At 34.8% G+C, this 12,406-nt stretch overlaps 2 protein-coding genes across 4 annotated transcripts; one reads left to right on the forward strand and one right to left on the reverse strand.

Moving 5' to 3' along the window:
• Window positions 1-529: 529 nt before the first annotated feature.
• On the reverse strand, window positions 530-4,052 carry LOC120325702 (protein CIP2A homolog). The gene has a single exon (XM_078111452.1). The coding sequence runs from the start codon at window positions 3,876-3,878 to the stop codon at window positions 1,005-1,007; it is 2,874 nt and encodes a 957-aa protein (XP_077967578.1). The 5' UTR covers window positions 3,879-4,052; the 3' UTR covers window positions 530-1,004.
• A 793-nt stretch (window positions 4,053-4,845) lies between these two features.
• LOC120325703 (protein arginine N-methyltransferase 3-like) lies at window positions 4,846-12,391 on the forward strand. Of its 3 annotated transcripts, none has more exons than XM_039391811.2 (2): window positions 4,846-4,924; window positions 10,223-12,391. In XM_039391811.2, the coding sequence occupies exon 2, from the start codon at window positions 10,305-10,307 to the stop codon at window positions 11,922-11,924; it is 1,620 nt and encodes a 539-aa protein (XP_039247745.2). In that variant the 5' UTR covers window positions 4,846-4,924; window positions 10,223-10,304; the 3' UTR covers window positions 11,925-12,391. The 3 variants fall into 3 exon arrangements, with proteins under 3 accessions (XP_039247745.2, XP_077967579.1, XP_077967580.1); XM_078111453.1 differs by lacking the exon at window positions 4,846-4,924 and adding an exon at window positions 4,933-4,951; XM_078111454.1 differs by lacking the exon at window positions 4,846-4,924 and having other exon boundaries at window positions 9,978-10,416; window positions 10,903-12,391.
• The last annotated feature ends 15 nt before the right edge of the window (window positions 12,392-12,406 follow it).

Genomic DNA, 12,406 nt, shown 5'->3' on the forward strand with positions numbered 1-12,406 from the left:
TAAAACACATAAACTTTTGTATTTTTCATTTTTGTTGTCATCATTCGGATCAGCTGACTTCATGTGTTTACGTCCTTGTAAATGCGCTTTGTCAAAACAAGATACTTAGCTTTCTAAGTTTAATCGAATGAATTTTTTAAGGTTTCGTTTCCAGTAATGACAATCAATATCAGATTTAAAGTAAGAGGAAATAGAGGCTGATATAGAAGAATTTCAAGTTAAAGCGATTTGCTATACGATCTGGACCTACAACAGTAATTTACGATGTTATTTTTAAAAAATCTACACATTGTTCGAATTGTATTATAAATTTCAAAAGTTAGAATGGCGTTGTATGAATATCCCAATCTTGACGACGATTTTCGCCAAATACCAATCCATGTTGTAAATGATATTCCACTAAATGTTTTTGAGAAATTCCGCATCAAACAATTTTCCAGCTGTGATATTTTGAGCTCAAATTCAAAGACTGTGAGATAACTCCTTATCGCCCCCATGTGCAGCCATATACTCACTGTTTTGAAAAAAATGTGTTTAAATATATATGTATTTTTACAACAACAAAATTTCATATCGAAACAAGTGTTTCCATCAAGAAAATTTACCCAAAGATGGCACCCGATATATAAATCAATAATTTGGTAAATATTTCCAGCAAATTATACAAGGAAACCTGTAAAAACTGAAAAAAAGAACTCAAATGAGTTCGCCATAATACTACAGTAAATGCATTTGGAATAATATTTTATATTGACAAAAAGAACAAAGCAAAATAGTCCAGGAATGAGCAAATCTGGCTATAATTCCTAGTTACAAAGATTATTGGCATTTGAAAACCTATTATTAAGCATTGAGGAATGTGATGTCCAATGATAAAAAGGGTAATATTTTATAAAATTATCCAACTTAATCAATACTGCATCTGCAACAAATTGAGCCATATTTAAAATTTTGGTACACATTGATTACTGACGAATCATAAAATTTGACTTTCAAAACTATCTTCAACCTTGACTGTTTTGTAACGCGGCTGAAAGTTGAGTTATCTTTAGGAAAGTCTGCTTCTGTTCTGTTAACTTCTCATGAAGTTTCTTAATTTCATCATCCTTGGTTGAAATTTCTTGAGTAAGAGTTTCTTTTTCAGAATATAAAGAAACAACCTTTTTCTCTTGTGTATCATTTCTCTGATGAAGTCTTTTAATTTCATTTCCACGTTCTTTCAATTGATGTTCCAATTGTTGTTTAGTTCGATCAAGAGAAGAAAGCTTTATCTTTTGACTTTTTGCTTCCTCATCTAAGTTTTGTATATTCGACTTCAAATTCTTGATTAAAACTTCTTGCTCTGATTTCTCATCAAGAAGTTGTCTTGCAACCTTCTCACTCTCCATCACAAGACCTTCAAGTTCGTGAATTTGCATTTGTTTGTCCCCTGCATCTTTCAGAAGTTTTAACCTCTCTTCTTCCAACTCTTCAAGTCTATGTACCCCTTCATTCATCTGTTGTTTCAATTTTTCATTGTGTTTTTGGAACATATCATGCATTTCTTTTAATGTGTCATACTCTTGGGAAAGAGCAGCCAGATTTCTTTCCTGCACTTCAATTCTATGTTTTTTATCGTTAAACGCCGCTTGCAAGCTATCGTATTGTTCTGCTATTTTTTGCAAATTTTTGTTTTCTTCCACAGTAGATTCGAGCTCTTTTTCAACATCTTTCTGATTCGATTCCACTCTTTGAATCTCCAAAAGTAGGTGTTCACATTTAATCTCAGATTCTTGCAGCATATGAGCCAATCTCCTTGATTCTTCTTCAGATTGTATTCGTTGACATCTATTTTGAGCAATAACCCGGTCAGCCTGGGCAAGTGCTAGAGCTTTAGCATCAAGTAGATCCTGCAAGTGGCTTTCTTTAGTTTGGAGAGATGATATCTTCTGTTCATACATTTCCACTATCTGTGATGTCCTTCCAGACAGTTTTTTATCAACCTGCAATTTACCCTGCATTTTGTTAATTAGCGAATCAAGATTTTCTTTATCCTCACAAGAAGAACTACTTGAAACAGAAGCGACGCTTATGTTGTCAAGAACATTGGTGCGATGTACATCATTCCAGATAGCATCAGGTCGATCAAAATTAGACTGCACAGTCTTTAAATCCTTTGATGCATCATGTACTGAAATCTTGTGCATTCTAATACCACTGTTAAAATTTTCTCTTTTATTATTGACTTCAGCCATCCTTTCACCGAGTAAAACTGAAGGAAAGTCAGGTAAAGAAGAAGCTTCTTGATGAAGGCGCAAAGCACATTGAACTTTACTACTTTTACCACTGGATAAAGCAGCAACAAGAAATGGCACCATTCTTATTTCTTGTAAAGTTTTATACATTACTTTTTCCAATCCTGGCACAACATGCTTCACCTTGAGCATTAACTCGAGTGTGGTTAAAACAACATCAACTCCGATTTCACTCCAATCAGGTTGTGTTGTAACAATTCCAGTAAGATTTTGAGTAAGTTGATGTTCAAGTACAGATTCTAAAACATCACAATTCACATTCTTGCCAACTTTTGATAGTAAATCATCATCTTCAGATGATAGGCAAAGCAAAATTTGCAAACTTTTTAAAATTTTAAGAAGACAGAACTTGAGCTGGGAAGGATCATTATGAAATGGTTGTGATAAGTGGATATTTAACGTAGCAAATAGATAGTTTGTCCACTCATTCATTGGTTCATTTGCAGATTCTACAACTTCCTCACACATTTCTTTCACCAAATCAAGAGCGAGAAGTGATGGTGAGTTTTCCAATGATGTTGATAGATCGTGTTTTTCAGCCCTAGCAACGTTTAACAATATTTTCCAGCAACGCATATCATCCTTTAAAATTCGCTGGCATATGCTTGATCGAACCAAACCTATGTGACAAAAAGCACAAATAACCTGAAGAATCTTTGATGAAGATCGCGGTACCTCACTGAGATGATCAAACAACTTAGTAGAGCAGCTATTTTCTTCTTCGTACATAGCAAGTTGCTGAGCTATTTCTCCATGTTTCAAAAGTTCCGTACATAAATCAGCCGCTACTGTTAATGCATCTGAATTCACATATCCACTCAAAGTGGAAAAAATTAATTTCATTGCCTTAAACCAATTCTGAGATCTGTATAGTTTTTTGGCAATATCATCTCCCCAAAATATACACGTTAGAATCGAAAGTGACAAAATACTTTGTTGAGATACTCCATGCTTCAATAACAACATGAAATTCTTTGTTCTTTTTGAATTCATAAGAGCTTTGGTTTGAATCTGTATTGACATATTGTTCACAATTAGATTGTTTAAAACCCTCAAGCATGGAAGGCCAGTATCACTTTCTCCTTTTTCAATTTCTTGTAAAATATATGTTAATAATTGATTCAGATGACTTATACCAGAAGATATAGGTCTGGCATATGTAACTTTTTCCAGAAGCAATAGAGCAGAGGGCATTATGTGACTACAATGTTCTAATTGACAGTGTTGTACAATATACAAACACAGCACAGAAGCCAAGCTGAATGATTCTTGGAGATGAGAGCATACATCTGTGACTTTTGAAATTGTATTGAGTAGCTCAACTATTTTACTTAATAAATGGGAATCCGTCGTAGAATCTGATATCAACTTTACCATTGATGCGATACATTCGGAACCAAGAACACTTCTTGAATTGAAAAGCTGGTGTGATGAATGCATGTTTAATGCCCCGAGCAAAACCTCAGTATGGCGAAGTACATGAGACAGATTACTTTCTGATTTATGATATTGATATTGTGTGATTCCCATTGCCAATGACTTGACATTTGATGCAAGGTCGACATCCATTCCTCGTCCATCCATGGCCCTATTTTCTATGATGAATACTAGTTGTCTAGATGCAAAACGGTGATGGTTTATATTTGTGAGATATTTTCAACAATATAATTAATAACTACCAAAACATGACCAGTAGATAAATAGGGTCTAGTACAGTTCAGTATACAACTATAATTATATTTTACTTTGATTGCATTTGGGTAATTAGAAATGTCCAAAACGAATCGGATATATTCAAAATTAGTTATATTGCTATCCCTTGTACTAATATTTTCATGAAGATCACAGATCAACAAATCTTATTGAAAAACAATAAGTAATATTTATGAGCTTGTTAACTTTTATTGTCTGGAGAAAATTTTTGAATTTTGACTATTATTGAATATTTTGTCAATAATTATTTTTTGCATGCAATATAGGCTACAGCAATAACGGTAAGTGATTTCCAATCATGACTCTGGCTAAAGAAACGTTATTCTTATTGCTTCATCATTATTATTATATCATGACTGTTTTTTCCTGGTTGACAAATAATAAAACTTTCCCAGTTTAACTGCTTAAATACAGAAATACCGGTACCGGTACGGTGCCGTGACTGACTAACGATAAGTTACTGGTTCCGCCGTACTAACGTAGTTATAACTACCATGACCTAAATGACAACGATTTTGAGGTTTTTAAGTACATCAGAAAATCTCAATGAAGAGCTGATAAAGAAATATCATAAGACCGTCGCACAAAAAGATACGACTCAACCACAATCTTCATCATTTCCCGAGACTTCTTGTTTCGATTTTCAAATTCACCGGGCTGTGTTTCCTCAACTGAGTTGCCAGATTTTCTTAAAACAAAATACGACCGCGCATTGTTTAATCAATGTTTTAGATGTAAACTTTCCAATTTCATATCATGTTGTGTAATATACATATTTTGTTTTTGCAATAAACACAATTTTTTCTTCAGTATCGTATCATACTGGAATCCCACGAAAGTGACTGATAAGCTCATGAGCGTCACCTCGCATCCCTGTATGTTGATGTTTTCACTTGTTTTTCTCGGCGCAACGCATGGTACGTAGGCGTTTACTCCACTGCTCGGTAGGTAGTAGGTACACATGGGGGGACGGACTAAAAGTAGGCACTTGCAAATTAGGCACTTTTTCAGGCACTTTGGAAAAAAAGTAAAAAGGGCGTAATACCTTTTAAAAACATAATTAATTAGTTAAAAATGGTCAAATTAAATGTTGAAAACGCAAATTGCAACGGGCAAACTCAATAACAATATTTAAAACGTAGTATTAAAGGCAGTCGCACGCGCTTGGTCACCACATATGCTAGGCACATATTTAGGCACTTCGAAAAAAAAGAAAATGGCAATTATCACTAATAAAAGACAGAGACATAAACATATTACCCACACTGATTAGCCTGGGTAAACATCCAATAGATGCACTTGAGTCTAGTACTGGAATTTAGAAATAATAAATTGTTACCGGTAGGCACTTATTTAGGCACTTCGGAAAAGAGGTGAAATGGACGTAGTAACTCCTAAAAAGGTAATGAATTAGTTCAAAATATTTAAATTAAATGTTGAACGCGAAAATTGCAACAGTTAAATCCAATAACGATTTTTAAAACGTAGTAATAAAAGGAGACACACGCGCTCTGTCACCACGTATGCTAGGCACATATTTGGGCACTTCGAAAAAAAAAGAAAATGGCAATTATCACTAATAAAAGACAGAGAAATAAAAATATTACCCACACTGATTAGCCTGGGTAAATATCCAATAGATGCACTTGAGTCTAGTACTGGAATTTAGAAATAATAAATTGTTACCGGTAGGCACTTTTTAGGCACTTATTTAGGCACATCGAAAAAAAGTTGAAATGGGCGTAATAACTTTTAAAATGATAATTAATTAGTTGAAAATTGTCAAATTAAATATTGAACACGCAAATTGCAATGGGTGAACCGAATAACAATATTAAAAACGTAGTATTAAAAGGAGTCACACGCGCTCGGTCACCACATATGCTAGGCACATATTTAGGCACTTCGAAAAAAGAAGAAAATCGGAATTATCACCAATAGAAGACAGAGAAATAAAAATATTACCCACACTGATTAGCCTGGGCAAATATCCAATAGATGCACTCGAGTCTAGTACTGGAATTTAGAAATAATAAATTGTTACCGATAGGCACTTATTTAGGCACATCGAAAAAAAGTTGAAATGGACGTAGTAACTCCTAGAAAGATAATGAATTAGTTCAAAATATTTAAATCAAATGTTGAACGCGAAAATTGCAACAGTTAAACCCAATAATGATTTTTAAAACTTAGTACTAAGGGGAGACGCACGCGCTCTGTCACCACATATGCTAGGCACATCGAAAAAAAAATGGGAATAATCACCAATAAAAAAAAATAAAATAAAAATATTAGTCAAAATGATTAGCCTGGAACTGGGTGAATATCCAATAGATGCACTTGAGTCTAGTAGTGGTATTTGAGAATAATAAATTGTTACCGGTAGACACCTTTTACCGTGTTTCCCCGAAATTAAGACAGTGTCTTATTTCAAATTTCTTCCTAAAATTACCACTAGGGCTTTTTTTCGAGGGATGTCTTATATTTTAATTTATCAAAAACAAAATTACAAAGTAAAGAATTAATATATTTTCAAATATGCAGAATATAAAAACCGATATCATTGGGTTTACTTGTTGCAATTTGCATATTAATTTTTTAATTTGAATATTTTAAACTAATTCATTATCATTTTAAAAGTTATTACGCCCATTTTACGCATTTTTAGAAGTGTCTAAACAAGTGACTAAAAAGTGCCTAACGGTAACAATTTATTATTCTCAAATATCACTACTAGACTCAAGTGCATTCATCGGATATTCAAATAGGCTAATAATTTTGACTAATATTTTCATTTTCTGTATTTTTATTCATGATAATTACCATTTTCTTTATATTTCGAAGTGTCTAAATATGTGCCTAGCATATGTGGTGACAGAGCGCGTGCGTCTCCCTTTAATACTATGTTTTAAAAATCGTTATTAGGTTTACCTGTTGCAATTTCCGCGTTCAACATTCAATTTAAATAGTTTGAACTAATTCATTATCTTTTTAGGAGTTACTACGTCCATTTCACCTTTTTTTCGAAGTGCCCATCGGTAACAATTTATTATTCCTGAATTCCAGTACTAGACTCAAGTGCATCTATTGGATATTTGCCCAGGCTAATCAGTGTGGGTAATATGTTTATTTCTCTGTCTTTTATTAGTGATAATTGCCATTTTCTTTATTTTTCGAAGTGCCTAAATATGTGCCTAGCATACGTGGTGACAGAGCGCGTGCGTCTCCCTTCAATACTACGTTTTAAAATCGTTATTGGGTTTAACTGTTGCAATTTTCGCGTTCAACATTTAATTTAAATATTTTGAACTAATTCATTATCTTTCTAGGAGTTACTACGTCCATTTCACCTTTTTTTCGGAGTGCCTAAATAAGTGCCTACCGGTATCAATTTATTATTCCTAAATTCCAGTACTAGACTCAAGTGCATCTATTGGATATTTACCCTGGCTAATCAGTGTGGGTAAAATTTTTGATACTCTGTCTTTTATTGGTGATAATTCCGATTTTCTTCTTTTTTTAAAGTGCCTAAATATGTGCCTAGCATATGTGGTGACCGAGCGCGTGTGACTCCTTTTAATACTACGTTTTAAATATTGTTATTCGGTTCACCCATTGCAATTTGCGTGCTATACATTTAATTTGACAATTTTTAACTAATTAATTATCTTTTTAAAAGCTATTACGTCCATTTCACCTTTTTTTTCGATGTGCCTAGATAAGTGCCTACCGGTAACAATTTATTATTTCTATATTCCAGTACTAGACTCAAGTGCATCTGTTGGATATTTACCCAGGCTAATCAGTGTGGGTGATATTTTTATTTCCCTGTCTTTTAATAGTGATAATTGCCAGTTTCTTTATTTTTCGAAGTGCCTAAATATGTGCCTAGCATATGTGGTGACAGAGCGCGTGCGTCTCCCTTTAGTACTACGTTTTAAAAATCATTACAGTATTGGGTTTAACTGTTGCAATTTTCGCGTTCAACATTTAATTTAAATATTTTGAACTAATTCATTATCTTTCTAGGAGTTACTACGTCCATTTCACCTTTTTTTCGATGTGCCTAAATAAGTGCCTAAAAAAGTGCCTACCGGTAACAATTTATTATTTCTAAACTCCAGTACTGGACTCAAGTGCATCTCTTAGATATTTACTCAGGCTAATCAGTGTGGGTAATATTTTTATTTCTCTTTCTTTTATTAGTGAATATGCCATTTTATTTATTTTTCGAAGTGCCTAGCTTATGTGGTGACCAAGCGCGTGCGACTGCCTTTAATACTGCGTTTTAAATATTGCTATTGAGTTTGCCCGTTGCAATTTGCGTTTTCAACATTTAATTTGACCATATTTAACTAATTAATTATGTTATTACAAGGTATTACGCCCTTTTTACTTTTTTCCAAAGTGCCTAAATGAGTGCCTAAAAAAGTGCCTAATTTGCAAGTGCCTACTTTTAGTCCGTCCCGTACACATGTATGTTTCCGTTTGGATAGCACGTACAATAAAACAATTTTTTACTTTTATTCTACATAATATTATATTACTAAATATACTAAAATTCGATGAATTGTATGACGACCTAATCAACACCTTACAGCCTTAAACACCGGTCTTACTACTTACTGAATACAGCGCGAAACACCGCAAAGAGCGCAAAACAGCGCGAAACAGCGCAAAACAGAGGGAAACAGCGCAAAACAGTGTGGAAACAGCGCGAAAGACCGCAAAACAGAGGGAAACAGCGCGAAAGAGCGCAAAACAGAGGGAAACAGTGTAAAGCAGAAAAAAATTTTGCAATGAGTTCGGGGCACCTTGTTTTGAGTTGGAGTACCACGGCAGCAAATTAAAAACACAAACCAACGTATGTAGCTAGTAATGCTGTAATGGCAGGTCTGCCCCTGCTGGTGACACATTTTGGGTACCATAATTCAGAACATTTTCCATATGGATATGGTTGGCTTTAGGGTTAGGGTTAGGTGAAAAGCGACCTCCAGAAGTATGTGCACCAAGATGGCGCACAACCTAAAAATAGTATGTGTGTGTGTGTGTGTGTGTAGCGGATTCAGGTTGTGCGACATATTGCTGCACATACTTCTGGAGTACCAAAAAGGTAGATAAAATTTCGCATGATGACCTATAATCCGGTACATAACCTTGTAAATATGCCGGAAATAGCGCCATAAAACCATGGCGAGAGGCGCCGTGGTTCTTTCGTGGCAGGAGGTGGTAATGACCAAAGCGTATATATAATACTGGAGGTGGTAATGACTGCGTCTCCTGTTTTGCGCTGTTTCCCTCTGTTTTGCGCTGGTTTCCTTCTGTTTCGCGCTGTTTTCCTCTCTTTTGCGCTGTTTCGCGCTATTTTGCGCTGTTTTGCGCTCTTTGCGGTGTTTCACGCTGTATTCAGTAAGTAGTAAGACCCGTTTTATGGCGCTATTTCCGGCATATTTACAAGGTTATGTACCGGATTATAGGTCATCATGCGAAATTTTATCTACCTTTTTGGTACTCCAGAAGTATGTGCAGCAATATGTCGCACAACCTGAATCCGCTACACACACACACACACACACATACTATTTTTAGGTTGTGCGCCATCTTGGTGCACATACTTCTGGAGGTCGCTTTTCACCTAACCCTAACCCTAAAGCCAACCATATCCATATGGAAAATGTTCTGAATTATGGTACCCAAAATGTGTCACCAGCAGGGGCAGACCTGCCATTACAGCATTACTGGCTACATACGTTGGTTTGTGTTTTTAATTTGCTGCCGTGGTACTCCAACTCAAAACAAGGTGCCCCGAACTCATTGCAAAATTTTTTTCTGCTTTACACTGTTTCCCTCTGTTTTGCGCTCTTTCGCGCTGTTTCCCTCTGTTTTGCGCTGTTTTGCGCTGTTTCGCGCTGTTTTGCGCTCTTTGCGGTGTTTCGCGCTGTATTCAGTAAGTAGTAAGACCGAAAATTTGGTTATGTTTGAGAATAAAGCACCTACCATCACTCTTCATGAAAAGCAGATGAAACAGTGAAATCCGCACAAACTACCGGCAAATATCGGTATAGAAATTTGAGAAATAATTCAATCTTTTGAAAAATGATTGCAATGCGCTAGAATAAATTAAAAATCTATAGGCCAATGTATGGGTGGGAATGTAGAAAACAGTGCTGTCGCAATTGCTATCTTTTATTTCTTTATTGTTTTTAAAAAAACAGAAAGAAACATAGGACTACAGCGATTATTGAGACCAGTAAAAGCTTTCAAACAGACTTTAGAATTCAGAACTTCAAACACAAAATGGCCACATGCAAGACCCAAGCTGCTCCGATTCTCGATGAAAGTGATGATGATTCATTTGAGGAGCTTGATGTGGACAACACAGATGATCAAGTGACTTGTATCTTTACAGGTGAACCCTTTTCATCACCATTAGCATATTACACTGCACTGAAGAACAACCATGGATTTGATATCTGGCAGATCGCTCTTTGTGACTTATCGTTAGACTTTTTCGGTTATGTAAAAGTAATCAACTTTTTGAGAAAAAAATATTTTAAAAAATCCCCACCTTCGAGTGAGGAGTTGAGTGCTCAAAAATCTGAGTGGGTTATTGACGATTACCTCAAACCAGTTATAGAAAATGATCCTCTATTGCGATTTATGCTCGACGATGGATCGGATTTTGACAGTGAAGATGAAACTGATTTTACGTCAAATCTAAATGCGACAATTTCAAATAATCCTGATGGCGATAACAAAATGTCTGAAATTCAAATTCTTCATGAAAAGCTTAAAAAAAGTGAAAAAGAAAGGGAAAACTTATCTATTAAATTGACAGCAGCATCGAATCAAATTTCGCAAATGAAATCTTTCATGCAAGATATTATACTCACAGGAGACGTGGGTATATATCGTCCTGTTGCTGCGTGTCGTCAAGATACTTCTGTTTATGAAGAAGAAGAATATGAAGATGCAGGTTATTTTGGAACATACTCACATCATGATATTCATGCCGAAATGCTTCAAGATACTGTCAGAACAAATTCATATAAAGATGTCATATTTAACAACAAAGAGCGTTTTGTGGATAAAATTGTATTAGATGTTGGCTGCGGAACTGGAATATTATCTATGTTTGCTGCAAAAGCAGGTGCAAAACACGTTTACGGCATTGATATGTCTGAAATCGCGTTTCAGGCAATGGATATTGTCAAAGAAAATAATCTTGATGACAGAATAACGATACTCAAAGGTCGTGTAGAAGAAGTCGATCTTCCTGTTTCGAATGTGGATATTATTATTTCCGAGTGGATGGGTTATTTTTTGTTATATGAATCTATGCTTGATTCTGTGCTTTATGCTAGGGATAAATGGCTTGTTCCGACTGGTGAACTTTTTCCTAACCATTGTTCAATATCTCTCATAGCCATTCACGATGATAAACTTGTGTCTAGCAATGTCACTTTTTGGAAAGACGTATATGGTTTCAAAATGTCTTGTCTTCGAAAACAAGTTTTATCTGAAGCAACAATTCAAGCGTTAAATCCTTCTTCTGTCATGTCCGAACCATGCGTGGTCCATAGAATTAATGTTGGAAATGTTCAATCGAAAAATCTTAATTATAAATCTGATTTTTCTTTGAAAATAATAAAATCTGGATCATTTTCTGCTATTGCTGGCTATTTTGACATCTTCCAAAATCATTCGGATAAAAGCGACCTAATGTTTTCAACGTCACCTTGTTGTACCCCCACTCACTGGAAACAAGCTGTCTTCTTTCTAGATGAAAGTATGAATGTGTCTGAGGGAGATATTATTCATGGAAAAATAGATTGTCATAAAAATGTCAAAGATCCCCGATCTCTTGTTATATCGTTGACTGTCAATGATAAGACACAATTATATAAGATTGAATAATGATTACATACGATGGTTTGATAATGTTATGATACAATTAGAGAATGAAGTCTTTTATGTTGAGTGCGAATGAATTTTAGTAAAAAAAAGGTATGTTGAAAATTTTCACCATACTCATAGATCAGTTTTGACACAATACACATTTTTAACTTCTCAGACCTACATGTTTTTGTGGTACCGGTACCATGTTTGCTTTCAATGGCACAAAAGTTTCATTTCGGTGCGGTCATAGAGTGTATTCTGTATCGCATCGTGGTTTTATATTTTGAGATTCTCCAATTACCTCCAATGATTAGTTGTGAATATTTAATTTGTTGAATGTTTTTTTGTATATGATTTAATTTTAAAATTTAGTTCAAATTCGTAATAGGCCAATGGTTTTAACTACTGCCACAATACACCAACTCAAACAATGACTTTATTGAGCTATTTCAATTAATTTTATTCAATCTGCCTAATGTTTTCAGTTGCATAAACTCAAA

This window comes from Styela clava, chromosome 4 (genome assembly GCF_964204865.1).
Source record: "Styela clava chromosome 4, kaStyClav1.hap1.2, whole genome shotgun sequence".
Classification (NCBI taxonomy): Eukaryota; Metazoa; Chordata; class Ascidiacea; order Stolidobranchia; family Styelidae; genus Styela; species Styela clava.